At 37.3% G+C, this 20,678-nt stretch overlaps 1 protein-coding gene across 3 annotated transcripts in view; it reads right to left on the bottom strand.

The window, feature by feature from the left end:
- Nucleotides 1-1,634: 1,634 nt before the first annotated feature.
- The window catches only part of ITPRID2 (ITPR interacting domain containing 2), a 39,819-nt gene continuing 20,775 nt past the window's right edge, over nucleotides 1,635-20,678 (bottom strand). The window contains exons 10-18 of one of the 3 annotated variants that reach the window (XM_042949312.1): nucleotides 19,146-19,234; nucleotides 16,324-17,532; nucleotides 14,168-14,245; nucleotides 13,961-14,088; nucleotides 13,418-13,568; nucleotides 12,277-12,342; nucleotides 10,875-11,339; nucleotides 3,568-3,685; nucleotides 1,635-2,794 (exon numbers count right to left, since the gene is read on the bottom strand). In XM_042949312.1, coding sequence (XP_042805246.1) covers nucleotides 3,581-3,685; nucleotides 10,875-11,339; nucleotides 12,277-12,342; nucleotides 13,418-13,568; nucleotides 13,961-14,088; nucleotides 14,168-14,245; nucleotides 16,324-17,532; nucleotides 19,146-19,234 — 2,291 coding nt within the window. In that variant the 3' untranslated portion in view covers nucleotides 1,635-2,794; nucleotides 3,568-3,580. The remainder of the gene's footprint in view (nucleotides 2,795-3,567; nucleotides 3,686-10,874; nucleotides 11,340-12,276; nucleotides 12,343-13,417; nucleotides 13,569-13,960; nucleotides 14,089-14,167; nucleotides 14,246-16,323; nucleotides 17,533-19,145; nucleotides 19,235-20,678) is intronic. The other 2 variants (XM_042949313.1, XM_042949315.1) reach the window with 2 other exon arrangements.

The following is a 20,678-nucleotide window of genomic DNA, read 5'->3' as shown; positions in this document are numbered from 1 at the left end:
TTTTGTATTTTGTATTATTTGTACTATTCTTCCACAAGCACCACACACCCATCTGGACAGGTGAGGATCACCTCTTCAGGAATCCCTCAAACGTACTTTTTCTTTACATTATTTTACATGCACTTTACTACATTTTCATTGTCCTCTAAATAAGTTGAAGTGTGTTGTAAACCTAAAACTGCTCTGAAAATATGTAGTTGTCTTTTTTTAAGTTGAAGATGGCCAGCTGAGCAAATAGTCTTAGCTGATGTAATGCATATTTTACATGTTACTGAAATTCAACTGAATGTTCTTAGAGGAACAATATGTCCTTCAAGTCTGAGAAGCTGCCCAATTTTGTCCATGGTATATCATTCACGGTGAGTCCCAACTTCCAAATCACCATTTTCAAGATTCTTTTTCGTCTATGCTTTCTTTGTTCAGGTTTTTAACAAAGTATGTGAAAGCTATAGACAACTTGGATTCTTAAAAACATTTCTTCATCGTGCACAGAGTAATTCAAACTCAGTTTATACATTCTGAATAACCTTTACTAATACTGATTATTTTAACCCCTTCCTTTCCACCTCCCATTCTTAAGACTTTACACAAACCAGGGGCACCTGGGTGACAGTCGGTTGAGCATCCAACTTCGGCTCAGGTCATGATCTCACGGTTCATGAATTCAAACCCCACATTGGGCTCTGTGCTGACAGCTCAGAGGCTGGAGCCTGCTTCAGATTCTGTATCTCCCTCTCTCTGTTCCTCCCCTGCTCACAATCTGTCCCTCTCTCTCTCTCTCTCTCAAAAATAAAGATTAAAAAAAAAAAAATTTTTTTTAGAAGACTTTATACAAACCATTATCTTCTCGGTAAAGACTTCTTGGACCTCCCAGGCTACACTCTGTCAAATTCCTTTCATGATTCTTCGTATTTTTCATTTGGTACTTGTAAACTTACCTATATAAAAAAGATGCCCTGTTCTTCCATATAGTTTGTAGACCCTCTCTCATTCATTTCTACATAGCAGCAGCTAGCCTGGTGGCTTTTAAACACAAAGTTTTAAAATGGAGAGAAGAAAGATGAAACTCTAACAGTGAAGTTTATTTTATTTCATTTATATGCTATATAAAATGATTCGCCCATTGGCTCAGTCTATTACTGCAACTGTTATAGCTCTAATTTTATCAGATTCTGGGTATCTTGTATTGTCAGAGAGGAACTGTAAGTGGCTACAAAGCTGAATAGTTAAAAGCATTTATGCCTGTATTACTATCAATATGGGGTGTGTGGTTTATATGTATCATTATCAAAATCAACTAAATTGAATTAATTTGACCAAAGAACAAAATAATACTCTAATGTCTATTCTTTGGAGTTTAACAGTAATTTTTAAGGAAAGTTTTATTTGGCCTCAGATGGTAATCATTAGGACCACAACACTAGATGAGACCAAGAGGCATCAGTACAAGCTCTTTCTCCAGGGTGGTCTAGTCTTAGCTGTATTTTTCAAAGCTTCATAGAAGCCTCTTTAGGAAATGAGAACATCAACCTATTACCTATATGCTCCAGTTCTTTTGGACCTTATTTGTTACTCATCAAATCTAATCCAAATTCTTCAAATTATACTAAAAGAAAAGAAACTATTAAAAGACATTAGGCAAAATAAATACTTTATTGTTTTATTTTTAGAAATCAGCCTTTGTGTGATAATTCAAACATTTATAAACCTTCTAGATATTCTTTCAAGGAATATTGTTAACATCTCAACCACTTTTGATTAAAATTTCACACAAAGAAATAGAATAAGAATTGAAAATTATAAATGCTAAAGGAATAATTCCAATAAATTTCGTTGTTACTTTACACATTTATTTAATACATACAAAACCAACCAGGAAACCACTTTCCTTTTTTTGTCCCTAAAAACAAATAGTTCTCACTGGTTAAAACTGAATTAAAACCATCTATTTTGAGGAGAACAAATCTAAATTACTTTCATTTTGAAAAAAACAAAACAAAACCAGCTTATTCATTTCTATCCATTCAAGTCAAAGGCTCCATTATTTTGGCAATACTCTACTTAATTAGTCTAAAGGACAGAAGAAGAAACATCTCCTTATAGGAAGTCTGGACAATGCAAAAAGTATAGTGTTTAACATAAGGCATGTTTCCAAAAGAAAAATAGTACATAAGCTATAATAAAATTACATTTGTCTTGGTAAAGTAACAAGGCTTACAGTGTAAGAACATTAAGTAGTTGTAGGTAACCTCATACAATTCTATCCTACTGCTATTAGTAACCTCCTCAAGAATTAAGAGCAATTTTTACAACAGAACAGTTTTTTCTTCTTGGAAGTGACACTAATTAACAGCAGTGGAGGGAAAATCATTGGTTGCTTCAAGCTCTCAAAAAATGAATCAGTTATTGCACAGTAAATACCTCATAGAGGTCAGTGTTTTAAGAAGCTAGTCTGAAGAAATAGGTCATTTATAAGTTGGTTAAATCTGGAAGTTTTCAAGTTTTAAAATTAATTCTACATAGGTAATCAACTGGAAAATAGTGACATACAAATAAATATTAGGCTTTCCAAATGGCTATAATTTTGGTAGTTTAGAAAAGAAATAAAGTCAGCAAAGTGCCTAAGTTTCTATGTACGTTTTTAAAAAAGATATGCATAGAAGAAATAAACACTATACACTGTATACAGTAGCCCAGCTCAGCAGCAAGTATCTTCTGAAGCACAAGTAACACCTCCACCAGTGTCAGTCACTGATCACTCCAACATCACACAGCTAGCACGATCCATGCCAACCTTGCAAAAGAAAGAGAAGTGAACGTTAATCATGTTTCAAGTATCGTTATTAAAAAGTTCTTCAAAAACAGGATGAGAATGTTCTATATACAGTATATGTATATAAACAGTATACACACATACACACACACTTTTAGACAAAAAAATTAAGAATGATACTAAGAATTTGTGATTAATTCTCAAAATGCTGGTCCATAAACTGTACACTGAAATAGCATTATAATCAATGCTATCAAAATAATACCCAGGTTTGAAAGTTCTGATTTTTTTTTCAAAAAATTTTTTTAATGTTTATTCATTTTTGAGAGCAAGAGACAGAATGCAAGCTGGGGAGGGGCAGAGATAGAGGGAGACACAGAATTGGAAGCAGGCTCCTGGCTCTGAGCTGTCAGCACACAGCCTGATGCGGGGCCTGAACTTATGAACCGGGAGATTACAACCTGAGCTGAAGTCAGACACTTAACTGACTGAGCCACCCAGGAGCCCCTGAAAGTTCTGATTTCCTCAATTCCAGTACTAATTTAAGTACTATAATGAAGTTTCAGTAAGATAACACACTATTAATAATCCCCTAGAAGTTATTATTATCAGATTTCACTCGCTTGCATTTCCAGTGCAAGGGGTTGTAGTTTTTCACACTGTAGGATACCATATTATATAGATTAAAAGTTAAAATTTAGCCACAGAAACAGTCCTGGGTACTAAGAAAACAAAGCATTAAAAATAAGTAATAATTTATAATTGGCTAAGCAAAAAATTTCAGAAAATGTTACCTATAAATTCCATTTAATGACTATCTTGCTTAGAATTAGATGCTTTACTTGAAGACACTGCTGCCAAAAGTCCACTTACAATTTCCCGTCTGATTTCCCCAACAATGGACTCTTTAATCTAGAATAGAAAAAGAGAAAAATGAGAACTCAACAATATGACCATAATCTACTTTTTTTGTTTTCAGAAAATCATAAACAGCACTTAATTCATACAGCCAGCTAAGCCACAGAGAAAACTATAGCCTTCATGTGAAACCCTCAGTAAATACAGAGATAGTGAGGAATCATGTCCATCTCTCCTCAAGCCCAGGTCAGACTGTGAGGTCACTGTGCAGTCTAGCATAACTCAGATAACTCCACTATGAAACATCACAATTCTTAAGTTAAAAACATTAAAAGTGTTACTCCATAGATTAAAAAACTTTATTTGCTTCATGACACAAAGTAACCCACAAGAACCGTTTAAACGTTAGATTCACTTTTATGTTTTTTATTAATGTCTATTTTTGTATGGTAATCAACAGTATACTCAAATGTTCTCATTGTTAAGAAAATTCATTAGTGGCAAAATAATATACAGGTATATTGCCTGTTTATACCAACTGAAGGCAAAGTATCTAAAGAAGTTAAATATTAGGATCTAACATCCACATCTGAAGTGGAAAGAAAAAATGAAAATTTAGTACAATTTATTTTAAAACATGAAAAACATCCTCTAAACAACCATAAACTAAAGAAATAAAAGTTTTCTTGGGGCGCCTGGGTGGCTCAGTCGGTTGAGCATCCGACTTCAGCTCAGGTCATGATCTTGCAGCTTGTGGGTTCGAGCCCCGCATCAGGCTCTGTGCTGACAGCTCAGAGCCTGGAGCCTGCTTCAGATTCTGTGTCTTCCTCTCTCTCTGCCCCTAACCCACTCGCATTCTGTCTCTGTCTCTCTCAAAAATAAACATTAAAAAAAATTTTTTTTTAAAGAAATAAAGTTTTCTTTACTTGTATGGTAAGTTTTGTCACCTGTCTAAAAACTTTGTTTCAGATAAGGATATTAAATCTTATTTTATTGTTGGAAAAGGCACATAGACCTAGGGACAATGATAATTCCATCAAGATTTTCTTGTCCAGATGCTCAAACACTACACATGCCTATCCATGCCATTTTCTTTCTAATGATACAGCATCACCTCCAAATAGCTCTTTGTGAAGGCTTTAAATGTGGATTTCCTGAAATAAACTGATAATGTGTTCCCAAATTAGAACTTGAGACACTTTCAAACCAGCTTTTAAAAATTCTACATATCCACGGTTTCCTGTCAGCCTGATCTATTTCCTAAAATGTTCCTAAGTACATCCTGAACACATCTCAATTGAAGTCTTTCCAAGAATGGTTCTGTATTAATCTGTCATGCAAAACTGGTACATAATACATAGACTTATACAGAAGTATTCATAAAAAAAATGCTCCTTAGTTACCAACCATCTGTATTGGAATATATTTAAATAAATACAAGATTCTTTTACCTCCTACCAATATTTTTAAACTTTAAAACATCATGAAAGTTTCTGACTTTCACAGTACTTGAGATTTATTTTTAAATGAGTACGTGTTGGATACAAATATTATGAAAACCAGAATCTCTTTGCTGCAATGTACTATATGCACAAACACAATGTGTTGAATCAGAACCTCTGCAAATGTGTATTTACAAAAGACAATAAGTAGCACAGTCTTCCCAGTCCTGTTATTCCATACAATATGGTAATTTTATTAACTTTCCTTGTTTTGTTTTTGTTTTGTTTTGTTTTGTTTTGTTTTTTTGAGAGAGCGAGTGAGAGCATGAGCAGGGGAGAGGGGCAGAGAGAGGACAGACAATCTTAAACAGGCTCCATGTTCAGCATGTCGCCCGATGCAGGGCTCAATCTCATGAACCTGATCATGATCTGAGCAAAAATCAAGGGTCGGACACTCAACCAACTGAGCCACCCAGATGCCCCCATTGTTCTTTATCATCCAAAAAAAACCCAAGACAAAAGCCAAAAAGTATTCTTTTCAAACCAAAATGTGTGCCAACATTTTTTGAGTAATGTCCAGTGCGGACATTACTAGAATAAAGCATAACAAAAGTGTGTTATAATCTGAATGGGCACAAAATAGATATTGTTTCATAAAATATTAAGAGGAAAAAATAAAAAGCGTTTAGAGAATAACAGACTTTAAAATACTAGGCCATGAAAAGTAAGGGCAATCTCAGATGATAGGACAGAGAACTGTAGCAAGAGCAGCTTGGATGAGAGGGGAGCAAGAAAGGAGTGCAGCTAACAGATGGTTCCTACCAGGGAGAAGGAGACTGGAACAGGAAGGGTGAGGCCAAATGGGGAGTGTCTGTGCTATGAGTGTTGTAATTCAGGGAGAGAACTGGGTCTCACTAATGTATCCCAGAATAAAGTAAGTGCTCCATAAATGAAAGCACCAATGAGAGAGAGAGAGGGAGAGAGAGAGAGAGAGAGAGAGAGAGAGAGAGAGAGAGAGAGAAGTGAGAGAGCAGAGGCGAGAGAGAGAGAGAGAGAGAGAGAGAGAAACATCTGACACTAAAGGGAACAGAAAGTAGAAAAACAAAGGATTAGAGAGAAACCAGCACCGAAAACAACAAAATGCACTTAATAATATGCTGAAGGAAGAAGCATATGGACAAATAAATTAGCTCCAAAGTCTCGCATCCTACGGATTAGGAGTAAGAAAACTCCACTGGGATGGGAAAATTGCCTTTAGGAGCACAATTTCCAGAAGAAGTGGCACAGGGGGAGGACAGATGTGAGTGAGATTAAGAAAAGAATGCTCACTGGCAATATAAGCAGAATGAATGCCAGTCTGAAGTGTGGGGTACTAACTACATCTACTCAACAGGCATCTACTAAGTGACTACTTCGGGGCAGCCATCAGACCACGTGATCACTACAAGAAGTTACACTAAGAATACAGACAAGCTATGTATTTACCAAAATACACATTTCAAGTGTGTTAGATAGACTGTAAGAAACATATAGGCATGAACCAAACCTAGGAACTTCATTCAAAAAGAACTCTCTAAAGAGAAAAGCAATCTATGTTTATTCTTTGATATTTAACTTCTGTTGATCTGCTTCTATGGGACATGCTCATTTATTCTATTAAGTAATCTTTTTATTTTTTTTAAGTATCAGGCCACTGATTACATACATCACAGACCACCTGGGCAAATTCTAAGAGAGTGTAGTTTTCCCTCCAAAAACATATACAATCTGTGAAAAATGGGTTACCTTTAACCTGACAAAAGCTTTGTTACTGAATGAGAATATTAAATATTTGTCTGAAAGGACTTTCAGAATTCTCTTTCAAAAGAATTCTGCTGTATTAATACATTATAATGAAAGCACACTTTTTAAAAACATCACAGATGGTGAAATGATGCAAATAAAAGCCTGACAGACATCATTGTTTTCATGCACCCATGAGTGCAGGAAGAAAACTTCCCTGTTAAGTGTCTCCCAAACATGCCTAATCCTCACCTGCAAAACTGTTCAACACAAGCTCAAATCTTGCTGTCCTGAAGAGCGGCTTTGTTAATGATGTCAGGGGCACAGAATTTACTGGAAAAGCAGAGTCTAATTTAATTTTCTTCGTGGCTGATATGATAGCTCTGACAAAAACTGGAATTCAGTACCATGTGTATTTAGGCAAAAAGATTATGGATTTGAAATGAATAGAACCAGGACTAATCTGAATTTTACATATTTTGTAAATAAAGTTGAACAGAACACCACTGTAACTGAGTTAAGATCGTATCAACGCAAATTACTTTTTTAAAATTATAAATGGGATTGGATTAACTTATTTAATAACATATGTTTTTAAAGCGCTTCAAAACAGCTTATTTTCTTAAGTACATCAATGTTCCTCTTAACACCGTGTTTGATCTATATAGTTTGCTTGATAAATCCTTATTTGTAAATAGCAAAAGGATAAATGTTAAGGCCAACGTCCTACAGACTCTGCCAAATTTTGAATAGTAACAAATTCTGAAAAATTCCTCAAACATTTGCCTTGCATGCCAATTTAAATGTCTTCAAAATCAAAAGATCATTCTTATTTTATGGGAAGTTCTTATAAATGATTAAGTACTACTGTAGGACCAAGAAACAACCATCTTTTCTACATGCTGTGTTGTATCAGCCAAAGAATCAATGTTCTGGTCTAGGAATACCTTACTCCTAGGAAATTACTCACAGCACATATCAGGTCACCTGTTAACAAACAACTTTAAAAATGAGGACTCAAGTGTGCATTAAGGGAATATTTATGCCAAATGAACAATATTAAGTTGAGTTTTCAAGGAAAACCTATTAGCTAAAGCAAGCTAAAAGGAACAAAAATACCACATTTCTAGAGAAAGAAAAAGTACCTTAAAACTTACTTCCTCAGTTAATTAATATAGTGTGGAGAAAAATAATTACTTAATTTTACTCGACAATTGATCTTTGATATTAAACATATAAATAAGAATGGATTATAATCATTTGCACCTAATGAGCAAGGTGGATGTACAGAGCTTGCTAAATGTTCACCAGGTACATACAATGAACTTATAAGAATTACGTTTACAGAACAAATCAATATCAAGAATTACAACCTTTTATATGCTTTTGTTTGTTTGTTTTGTTTTGTTTTTAAGTAGGCCTCATGCCCAGCACAGACCCCAGTGCGGGTCTTGAACTCACAACCCTGAGATCAAGACCTGAGCTGAGATCAAGAGTCAGACACAACTGATTAAGCCACCCAGGCACCCCTAGGACCTTTTAAACTTGAAGTTGATAATTCATGTCATGAAAAGAAATTACAAACATGTAGTCTCTTCTGCTAGAATGCATATTTTTAAAATGTAAATTTGTCTCAACATGAGTTATTGAAATATTAGGAAAGTTGAGTATAATATAAATTTCATGTCTGCTTATATGTAGTTTCATCCATAAGAAACACGGGACGAATGCAGAGAACTGCACTCAGCTGAACACAGGAACAGAACACACAAAGTGCACACATAGAAACATCTACGAGCTATCTCAGGTCACTGTGTTAGGAGCCACACCTACCCACATCTGCTATTAAAACTTTCCGTTGGATTTCATCTTACTCTCCTCTGCTACTTTGCAATACCTCACAAGCTGCAATCCTTCCAAACCCCAGTTCTACAAGCAAATTTCAGGTATTTTTCAAGGTCAAGTACCATATTTATTGTAGTACTTAAATATTTATTAACCATTTCACATGTATACTATTGTGCTATTTTTGCTAGATTTCTATCTTTTTTAAAATATGTCACGTACAAAGTTTTAGTTATGCTTCTATTTTCCAAATAAGCTCTGTGGTTTTTTACTGCACCAATGTGCACAGCCCAACAATTTTTAGGAATATATATGTATGTGTGTGTGTGTGTGTGTGTGTGTGTGTGTGTGTGTGTGTATATATATATATATATATATATATCATATCATAGCAAAAAAGACTGTATTTATTTTTAACATACTTCTCAAGCTACTATTATGCAGCTATGAATGATGGCACCCAATACACATGAACTAATCTCTGGACCCAGAGGATCAATGGCCCATTTGAGGGAAGAGTCTGGTCTGCTGCCACCATTCTTGACCTATAACCACTAGAAATTTGTTCTTTCTTACTCACGAATTAATTCCAAAAATACATTAGGCTCATATTGCTGAATTTATTGTAAATATGCAAATTAAAAACAAGTAGCCACTGACCCTAATTTCTCTGGCCCATTTTGACCTTTTCCATTTCTAAATTCTTAGTTCTTAAATACATTATACTACATGTTTTTCTGTGTAATTTTTGGATTGTTTCCTGAGTTAGTCTTGTTTGTCTTCCTACTAGTCTTTAAGCTTAAGAATTTCACATCATTCATTCATTTATTTGAAAGAGTGAGTGAGAGGACGAGAGCACAGGAGCGGAACAGAGGGGCAGAGAGAGAGTATCTCAAGCAGACTCCACACTCAGCACAGAGCCTGAAACAGGGCTTGATTCATTGACCCCAGGATCACGAGCCAAGTCAAAATCAAGAATCAGATGCTCAACTGACTGAGCTACCCAGGTGCCCCAAGAATTTCATATCTTATATGAAATCCCTTACAGAGCATATACTCATTAAGACTCTTATAAAATGATTTTTTTAAATGTATAGGCTATCTCCCCCTTTTAACTAATGGAAAGATCCTTTCTGATCATGTTTTTAATATATCAATGGTAAAAAAAATATATTCAACATGTGTTATTTTTATCCTGTGCATGCTACTGCATTTTGTTCCCAAGCACAGTGTAATGTGGGAAGGAAAGGAAAAAAAATAAAACCATCAAAACTTTTGATCTGTAGTCTCATATTTTAAATGATATAGGGGCGCCTGGGTGGCTCAGTCGCTTAAGTGTCCAACTTCAGCTCAGGTCACGATCTCGCGGTCTGTGAGTTCGAGCCCCGCGTCAGGCTCTGGGCTGATGGCTCAGAGCCTGGAGCCTGCTTCCCATTCTGTGTCTCCCTCTCTCTCTGCCCCTCCCCCGTTCATGCTCTGTCTCTCTCTGTCTCAAAAATAAATAAACGTTAAAAAAAAAAAAGATATATATATTACTCCTAACTGCCAGTTCCCAGTGCCTGAAACAGCTATTTTACTAATCTTCTCAATTAACTTTTGACCTCTGACTACTAATCTTCCTAACTTTTTACAGTTCTTGTAGTAACCTAGAACTATGGTTAAATGCTTCAGGTTTACACACTATCACCCAGGATAAACCTTTTCCTTCTGTATTTCTATCTTTGAACAACTCATGTATCTTCCACATATCTCCACCCACTAAGCCAAATCAAATTCTTTATACAAATCACAACACTATTTTCTCATGTCAATTGGCATTACCCAGTGATGATTTTCAATCCTGGAAGAGATCTAAATCATAGTCCCTATTTTACAAATGTAGAAATAAGAGGTCTAAGAATTTTGTCACATGTTTAAATATTTTGAATCCTACAAACACTTTCTTCATCAGAGTGAATATAGAAAATTGCAATTATTTCACACTGGAGTATAAAATTTGTAGAAATGCCATTAAAACCCTATCTTAATAGACACGAGCTAGATCAATGGGAAAGTTCATTTAAAAGCTCAGAAAATTACTGAATACAGTGAATCAAAGCAGTATCTTATAATGTTCAAGTAACATTATTATCCAACTCATATCTCCAGATAAATTAGGCATAGATTTTACTCACCTCTCGTATGACTTGCTGCAACTCATCTTGCTCCACATTTTTATGCATTTCCTCAGTAGCTGGCATTAATGGGATTTTTCCATTCCCTTCTTCCACTACAGATTTAGGTCCTACAGCCTCTGACACTTCTTCAGCTGCACCAACTTCCTCAGAACTTTCCACATCTGGAGGTGTCTGCACAGAGCCCATTCTAGAAGGAGCAGTGGGCGTCAGGGCCACTGACGCTCGGAATACCTTCTTGCTTGGTACCAGATGGGTCTTGGGTTTGCCCACTGAGTCACTACAAGGTACTCCAGTTCTTCTATTAGCATGAGAGGGACCAGAACATACAGAAGAGGACTCTGATGTTGCTTGGGAGAAAACGGATTCTGAGCTTTCTCCAGGAGGAATTTCAAATGCCATTTCTCCAAGTCCCATGCCTAATTCAGACTTCAGATAGGACTGTTCCCGCATCAGTTCAGTGACCTGGAAATCAGAAAAATTGCAATTCTTCTCTCTTGAAATTAAGACTGGTAGTTAAAAGAAGATTAAAATTCTAACTGTGATGACTGCCAGAAATCACTTAGCTTGTAAAGACATGATTCTAATTCAATCATTTAGGAACTAATCAGTTGCATTTGCAACAATATAGGAAAATATAAATTTATGGTGAGATAAAACCATGAAGTATGTAACTGGACTATACAGGTGGATGAAATTTTACTTGTTACCTCATGGTATCCAAATTACTTGTTAAGGAATAGTAAAGAAAAACAAAATAGCTACTCATAATGCTTCTGCCCTCAAATTAACCAATTTCTTTAAAAGATAATAAAAATTTGGGGCTCCTGAGCAGCTCACTTGGTTAAGCGTCTGACTTTGGCTAAGGTTGTGATCTCATGGTCTGTGAGTTCGAGCCCTGCATCGAGCTTTGTGCTGACAGTTCAGAGACTGGAGCCTGCTTCGGATTCTGTGTCTCCCTCTCTCTCTGACCCTCCCCTGCTCACGCTCTGTGTCTCTCTGTCTGTCTCTCTCAAAAATGAATAAACGTTAAACAAATTTTTTAAATATAATAAAAATCAGACTTTTGTTCACAAAGTAGTCATCTTACAGATCCAACTACCTAAAGGACCCGTAATCAGACTGTGAAAGCATATTTCCCCTGCAGCATAAACACTTTTTATACTGCATTACTTCCTTTACACCATAAAAATAAATCACTATTGCAATTAACTAGCTTTCTACTAGTGGCCTAATATGGCAATAGACTTTCACAAGTGCCAAAGTCCCTTCCAATAAATTTAGATAATACCTATTTCTGTATGTAAAAACAAAAAACATTTCATATACACTAGGAAAACTGTGTGTTTATGAAATGTTTTATCATTCCCTTCCCCAGTGATTTGAAAGGAGAGAGGCTTACTGGTTCCATTACATTCAATGGAGAAGGGCATGACAAGTTATCAGCGCTTCTACTGCCACACATTCCCTGGAAAAATAAGAACAATATATATATATATATATATATGTGTGTGTGTGTGTGTATGAATAAATTGTTTTTTCAAACTGCAAGTGTTCCATAATAAAATGAATTGGCTAATTATTACCCTGAAACATTCCTTTATGTTGCAAAGGTCACTCTCAACATGGCACCCTATAAAATGTGTTATTATGACTAAGTGCATAAAAGATGTTCTGGTTCTCCACTGTCACCAACACACATTTCTCAGAATAATGGATTGAAACATTTTATGGAAAAAGATATTCATCAATGATAAATAATACTCTTATTCTATGCTACTCTTATTCTACATATACACATGTAATACACACACATTCTTATTCTACTCCATATGTGTGCATATGTATATGTATGTACAGAATCATTGACTGTTAACAAAAACAACTGTGTTGTTCAAATAACAAAGAGAAAAGCTCACAATTTCAACATTTCAAAACAATGCATTTTATGACTGCAAAGGTCATAGCAAAAATAATCCAATGCTGAAGTTTAAATTTCATGGAAAGAAACATTAGAAATTTGAACAGTGATACAAAATAGTGTTTTATTTTCTTGGCTGTATACATGTTTTTTGCCTTTAAAAAGATCTCATTTGATTCTGTAAAAACCATAAAGACGGGAAAAAAATCCAAAATAAAGGAAAAATTTATAGGGAATAGTTATTTACTCAAAGGCAAAAAAAGCTGAGTGAAATATATGTTTATGTTCTTGGCAGTTAGTTACATGCAGTGATTAAAATCCATATTAGTCATGTGTTAATCCACTATCATTTTTCTTCTAAAACTAAAAAATTTTGTATTGCTCCTTATTATTATTAAGAAAATATGATTAACAATTTTCAATATATTTCTAAATACACTAAATACTTAAGAGAAGAATCACAACTTGTACATTCAACTGATTTGTGGGAAAGGATCCTTAAACATTCCGTTTGCCTCACTGCCATTAAAATAAGTGGTTTCACATTAAGACATTTGCCCTAAACTGTGCGGCCCGTGGTAAGTCCTAAGTGAAATCCGCTGGCAACCCCCACGGCACCTACCGCAAGGGCTGAGGCGCGGAAGGGAGAGGGCATGCGCACAGCGCGGAACTGCTCCTCCAGGCCCAGCAGGCGCTCCTCCAGCTGCAGCTCCAGGTCCTGAAGCTCCATTCGGACTGAATTCCTCAGACTCTGAAGCTGATCAACTTCATACCTGTCGGTACAACGATAGGCACAAGGTTGAAAAGAGCAGTTTGGAGATTCACGTTCACAACTCTCTCACAAACTGCTAGAAGGTACTGAGATTGCAAGTTCTGAAAATTAGCACAACAGTGACTGCCACAGGTGGGACCAGGAGGACAAATGGTCTTTCTTCCTCTACCCTCTCTCCCAAACAGTGAACAAAGATTACAACCACCGTCTTCCTCAATACATGGAAAGCGGTTTCATTAGTAAGACACTCTGCCTAATTTCACTCACAGGGGTTCACAAAATAAACGGTACACAGCAGTAGGCATAAAATCCAGCTTAAAAAAAAAAGGCTGATGATGCTTTTTCAGAATTAAAAGTATTTTGAGTTACATTAAGACAAAATGAACTTTTTACCTTTCCTCCTCGGTCATATGATGATAAACCATGGTTTGCTGACGTAGCATTGCCAACTCTAAATCCATCATTTGCGTCCTAAATAAATTCAGGCTCCGCCTCATTACCTGGAGCTCCTGAAAAGTATTCTAGAATACAATATGACAAAGTTATACTTCTAAATCAGACAAAAAACTCTGTAACACAAAAATCTAAATAAGCACTTACTTCATACAGAGGTAGAACAGATGATTTCTGAGTACTATATGGAGCAGCAGCAAGATCGGGTCCTCTCGTCACAGGGTACTTCAAAAAAGTAAGAGTCTGATTACAAATCAGTGTTAAAGTGCTTACCTCCAAATTATCTAAGGTGTTAAAAAGGTGCAATTGGGGGTCTATATATAGTTCTCTTGGAGACAACAGCAACAACAACAACAAAAAACCAAAACCCCACTTCATATTGTAAGGAGGAACCAAATACCTCAGTCCCCAATGCTACCTATATTACTCCTATCTGTGTCAGGTAGAAGTCTGTCTATATGGAACAAAGAAGAGGCAAAGAAACAGGTATATTTCAAATCTACATCTTACGGGACTTCCCTCTTGCCTTGAGAAAGAAGAAAACAAACAAAACTCAAAAATGTAGAAGCAATAGCAGATTCGGATTATAGGAAATTACTGAGTTGGCTGGCCAGAGTAGCAGGCAGTCATCATACTGCTCACAGACATTTGAGCATCTACTGTGTGTCATTATTTTAGACAGTGAAGAAAAAAGACAAAAGAAAGCACAAAAGGCATTCCCAGCCTTCAAATGTTTTCACAGTGCAAGGGAAAAAAAAAAGGGAAGTGGGAAAAAACTTACAATGTTGGGGTGGGGGAGGGGAGTGCAGTGATGGAAACAAACAAAAATCTAGATTAGTTGAATGATCCTGGCACTGATGACACCTGAGCTGAGCCTTAACAGGAAACAGGCCTTGATCAGGCAGAGAAAGGCAAGGGCAAGGGACTCCAGGTTAAAACAAACAAGGGACTCCAGGTTAAAACAAACAAACAAACAAACAAAAAACAGTGGCATTTGTAAAGACAGACACAGGAACGCACACCTATTTAAAGAACTGCACGCAGTCCAACACAGCTGGAGCACACGCATGAAGAACGAGACTGGACAGATAGTCAGAGACAAGTCATGAAGAGCATCTGTCTACTGGGGGGTGGGAGGTGGTGAGAAGATTATTTAGCTGAGTTACTGATGGGACACCCAAGAGGAGCAGACCACATGTAGAGCAGCTGGTCTAGAAAGGTGCACCATCAAAGCGTAGGTGGGTTGAGCCCTGGAAACCCTGTGTTTCACGTAATTACAGCTGGAGAGTTAGGTATCTCACTCACAGATTTTTATAAGGAGGAAGAAAAAATACCCACATTCTGGTCAGACCGGGAGAAAATCATTAGGTGACCATCCTCATGAGGATAAAATCTGTATTTAAAAGAAAGTATACTTTGCCACTTAATAAGTTGCAAATTTGATTTTGCCTTTCTTAGTGGCATCCTTCCTATGATGTCATCGTAAGAGATCTATTATATACACTGTAAACCTCCGGACTCCTAGCTGAACTCTGTGATCAGGACATTACACTGTCATTTTCTTTATTTCCTCAAACTATCTAAACACAAGTAGTGTGGAGACAGATTTAGAAAGGCAAACCTAAAGACAATTTGTTTTCAAAGCTTTTTTGGAAAATTTTTTGCAGCCCACCAACATATCTGAGCGCAGTAATTTTAAAAGTGACAAGACAGACTATTTTTATTCAAATTCACACTTTACCTGATTTTTTTTCTTTTCTGGGGCAGTTCCAGTCTTTGAACCCAGTGGAAGCAGACTAATTCTGTGCCAGGAGACCAGCATCAGGAGTCAGTAGATGAAGGGGGAAGCTTAGACAGCTATGAGCAGAGCCAGGGGAACACACGGCGACACAGAGGTCGAGGGAAGGAAAGCTTAGAAAGGAAAGAGGCAGTAAACACGATCAAACGGCAGAGAAAGGGAGGCAGCATTTGAGAGGGAAGATTTTTTAGTAATAGGTACAACCTGACTTAAAAAAAAAAGACAATGGAGGATAGGCTAAAGAAGGGAGGTTACCTAATGAGCAAAATCTCTTCTCCAGAAGAGAGGGAGATTATGAGCAGAGAAATTAACCTTGTTTAGGATTAATTATAGCTTTTCCCTTAAGATAGGAGGGAAGAGTACAGGAGGAGGGCAGGTTCAGAGAAGTTTAGGCATGTAAGAAAATGAGGCTGAGGTGGTTCATGCCTGATGGGACTTTGCTTCTTAGTGAATTAAAAGGTGCTCAGATCAGTAAAAGAAAAAAAACCATTTTTCCCCCTCATACCTGTGAAAGATTCTGCAGTGAGTTTCTAATATCATGCAATACTCTTCGCAACTGCATTTCAATGGCGGAAGGGGGGTTCACAGAGCACGCTCGGTAAGGGTAGGCAGCATGTCGATGCGAGTTAGGACACCCGAAAGGGGTAGTGAAGGCACTACAGGTGGCGCCTGATATGTTGGGAACACTGTGAGTGCTCAGAGTTCTCATGTGCTCACACAGGGGCCTCTCCTGCCACTCCGAGTGGGCAGAGTGAAGAGAACAGGTGGACTGAGATACTGGTGCCGGAGCATAGAGCGAACAGGAAGGAGTCCTTCGATGATGGCATTCCTCCAACCGGTTCACCTCGCTCTGAGAGGCTTCTTCTTTCTTCACAGATGATGGAGAGATGAAAATAGTGGATTTAACTAAAGACTGACCATCGTGCTCAATCACCTCTTTTTCTAATTTCTGTTCCTCTTCAGGTGTGTACTTGTAAGTGAAGGACGGTGGACTGCATCTGGTCTCTTTTCCTGGGGACAAGCGAACATTGACAGAGGATACGACTCTTACCGGGCTCAATAAGGTTGTTGGTAAAGACTGAGACCTTCTTAGAGGATAGCCAGCTTTTGCAAACAAGTACCTTTGTTTTAACAGATCTTTCGATTTTATCAAGCTACGCCCTACTCTCTGATTAGACAGACTGCAAACCTTCATTTGAGCTCTTTGCAAAGCGGTATTAACTCTGTCCACAGAAGAGGGAGGCCCAGTTGTATTTTCCGAGCTCTTCTCACTGCATCTAGCTTCAATGGAAGCCAGTGATTTGAGAATATGGTGTGTGGTATACTGGGCAAATTCACATTCACTGCTTTTATCCACATCACTTTCGGCACTTGCTTCCCCCAGCAGATCCACTGGCTGTGCTGGAGACAAATCCTCTTTCACTTCAGTAATTGCAGTAATGTGGTCCCCTCCCCCACAGGGGGACTCTGTGTTCCCTGCAGGCTCAACAGCCTCGCACTGGGGGAAATTCTGGCTATCTGACCTTCTATCAGCAATTGTTGCTGCCTTCTCTCTTCCCTTCTGAAGAGGGATCAGAGACTCCTCCTCTGACTCATGAAAATAAGGCTGGTCTTGTGCTGTTGGTGTGACAAGGTCTTCACCAAATGAGGTGACTGTTGTCTCACTGTCACAACTGTCGGCACTACTCCCCATAGCCTGCAAGGACTCATGAACCTGTGAAAGGAAATGGGTGGAAAAATGGAGAATTTGGATAAGAGGGATCACTAACAAAATGCCAAACTGGTATGCCGTTTCTATACTTCCAGGGTCTCCCACCTTGGTGACGGCCCTGGTGCTGCTCAAAACTGTGTTTTACTGCCCCTAGTCAGCAACTCCTTCACTTTCCCACAAAGCTTATTCCAGACCTTTACTATTTACCTCAGGTCCCCTTTTCAGCACCCATTTCTTTTTCTTCCAACACATGACACTGAGTTACTGAGAAGATGGACCGAAATTTCTTAACTTTCTTCCCCAACACCTACAAATGTTCCCCTACCTCTCCCTGCCATTCCTTCCTCTCCGTTCTGAAAGGAAATTTGCTTTTTTTCAAAGCAAATCCTCCAGTCTATACGTCTGATCACATCCTCTCCAGAACTGTGGTATTTCTGCGCAATTTTATCCCAGATTTTTCTGCATCTGTCTTCTTAGAGCTCCTTCCCTTAGCCAAACAACTTTCCTGAGTCATCCCCCTTTGAAAAAGACACAAAGACCTATCACCCTTATTTGAAAAAAACAGTCAACATCCGTACCTTCTTTTCCTTATCACTTTACTCTGCCCTCATGCTTCTGCCTCATTTCTTACCTCAAAACCACTCACTCAACCACTCACCAGAAAGCTGAATTCTTATCTTTCTATGCTCACGTCCACAGATTTCCTTTTAAAAACGCTCTCCTCCAACTCCCAGTTGTTCTGCCCACTGGATTATTCTTTCTGAGTCTCCTTAAACACTTCTCGTCTGTGTGCCCCTCAGATACTATGTTCCTGGAGGCTCTTGTGGGTTCTCTTTTTCTCTTACCTCCAATTTTCTTTAAAGTTTGCTCCTAGACATTTTAGACAATTTCAAAATGCTTCTGTACCTTCGCATACAAGGGCTCCATATGTTACACACACAGAGTATAAACTCCTTAAGGATAAAGATGTGCCTGTTACCTGGGTTATCTAACACACTCCACCATTAAAGTCATAGAATATCCAGAAAGCTATGTAACACAACGTTAGCTATTAAATAAACAAACAAACTGAAGCAATAGTGGGAAAATAGAAGAAAAGTATCAGACAGAATAATGATCAAAATAACCTCTATTTCCTGAAAGTCAAAAAATAAAGAAGGAGGAACTCTCTTTGTTTTTAAATGTTCAGTCAGAGAGGGGGCATCTGGGTGGCTCAGGTGGTGGAGTGTCTGACTCTTGATTTTGGTTCAGGTCATGATCTCACAGTTCGTGAGACTAAGCCCGCATCAGGTTCCATGCTGACAGTACAGAGCATGCTTGGGATTCTCTCTCGCTCCCTCTTTCTCCGCCCCTCCCCTGCTTGCATCATAGACTCTAAGTAAATAAATAAACATTTTAAAAAATGTGTCAGTGCTTAGTCAGAAAGAGATGCAGAATTAGTGAAAACTAAAACCTGTATCAAATGCTTAGATAACACTTACGTCCTGGAGTTTTATTCTTACTGTCATTTGAAAAATAAAGATTATACAGATTCAGTCTTGAAATATATAGGTAGTGAAAAATCACCTAAATAGGAAGAAGTTGATCAGAGTGCCTACTACAATAGAAATTTTTACCTGAAGATGACTGAGGGAGAGGCAGTCTGTCGAATCTTCAGCAAAGCCACTGCTGTCAGAGTGCTGACTTGCAGTACGTAACAAATGATCTATCAAAAGACATGCAGTTAGGGCAGAACTGCTAAATAGGACTTCACTGGAAAGAAGGTCTTACAGATATCTAATTCCTGATACATGTCTGATACGTATTGATTCCTTCTTAGAAAAATATGCATCACTTATGCAAAATGTGGCTTCAAAGCACAGAAGGCAGCTTGAATTCAACCAAAAACTGAATCACATCTATCAGAAATTCTGTGTTCAGTTGCTAATTAAGTTCCAGTTTTAATATATTTTGGTATGACCAATTAGTTTCCTATCCTTGGAGGACAACTGGCTGAAAACAAGAACCACACTGATAAAAACAGGAATCCCAAAGGAAGCCACTTCCTTTATGTAAATATGTAGATATTCAGCAGGTGAAATTAGAAGTTTAAATGTAGTGTGCAAAAAAGTTCTATTATCTTCCTAATAACAAAATAAGAATATACTTAAGGTGCCAATAAATTAAATAATTTGCAGGCAAGAGTACTTAAATGTTTCTGATGTTTCAAATGATGCAAACATTTGTAAGTCATGAAACAATGATTTCATAACAATTGCATGAAACTCAAATAGGTTCAACTGATACATAATGTTGTTAATCTTAAAGAAACCCTGTTTGCTTTTTGGCCTAAAAACTCTAATTCCTGGTTAGTATAACCTGAAAACACTTTTTAAAATAAAAAGGCCACCTAAGCACAGCAGATCACATGGCCATCCACACTGCAAGTTTGGGAGAAACTTTTTATCTATAACATTTACTAAGGGAGAAGCTTCATGACAAGGTCAAGTTCTGCAGAACTTCAAAGGCATCAAGCTAGGGGCACCTGGGTGGCACAGTTGGTTAAGTGTCCAACTTTTGATTTTGTCTCAGGTCATGATCTCATGGTTTGTGGGATTGAGCCCCATGTTGGGCTCTACTGATAGCTTGGAGCCTACTTAGGATTCTCTCTCTCCCTCTCTCTGCCCTTTTTCAGTATGCATGCATGCTCTCTCTCTTTCTCTCTCTCAAAATAAATAAATAAATAAATAAATAAATAAATAAATAAATAAGCAAGCATTAAAAAATAAAAGCATCAAGCTAAACAAAGTGTGTTTTACCAAAAACCTGATAATATGTTTTAATAAAATCCAAAATCAATTAAACTTTGCCTCACTTTGAAAAATATCCCACTTGTAGCTTCAGGTTTAATCTAAGAGTATCACAGAATGGCGTAATTTTTTCTCATCATAATTTAGAAAAATTCTGTAATATTGCTTTGAAGTGAACAAAATTGTATAATGACATATAAAAAATTGATCCATACCTTTGATAGGCCTAGGTAAACTGGAACAATTGTGAAACTGAACTGGAATGAGCTGTTACCATAGGTACTAATTATGCATTATATCAACTGAGAGAATGATTAACATCTTAACGTCACAGTAGTTATCACCATAATTATGTGTTTG

Source organism: Panthera leo, chromosome C1 (assembly GCF_018350215.1).
Source record: "Panthera leo isolate Ple1 chromosome C1, P.leo_Ple1_pat1.1, whole genome shotgun sequence".
NCBI classification, from domain to species: domain Eukaryota; kingdom Metazoa; phylum Chordata; class Mammalia; order Carnivora; family Felidae; genus Panthera; species Panthera leo.
This window is presented reverse-complemented; position numbering and strand designations above follow the sequence as displayed.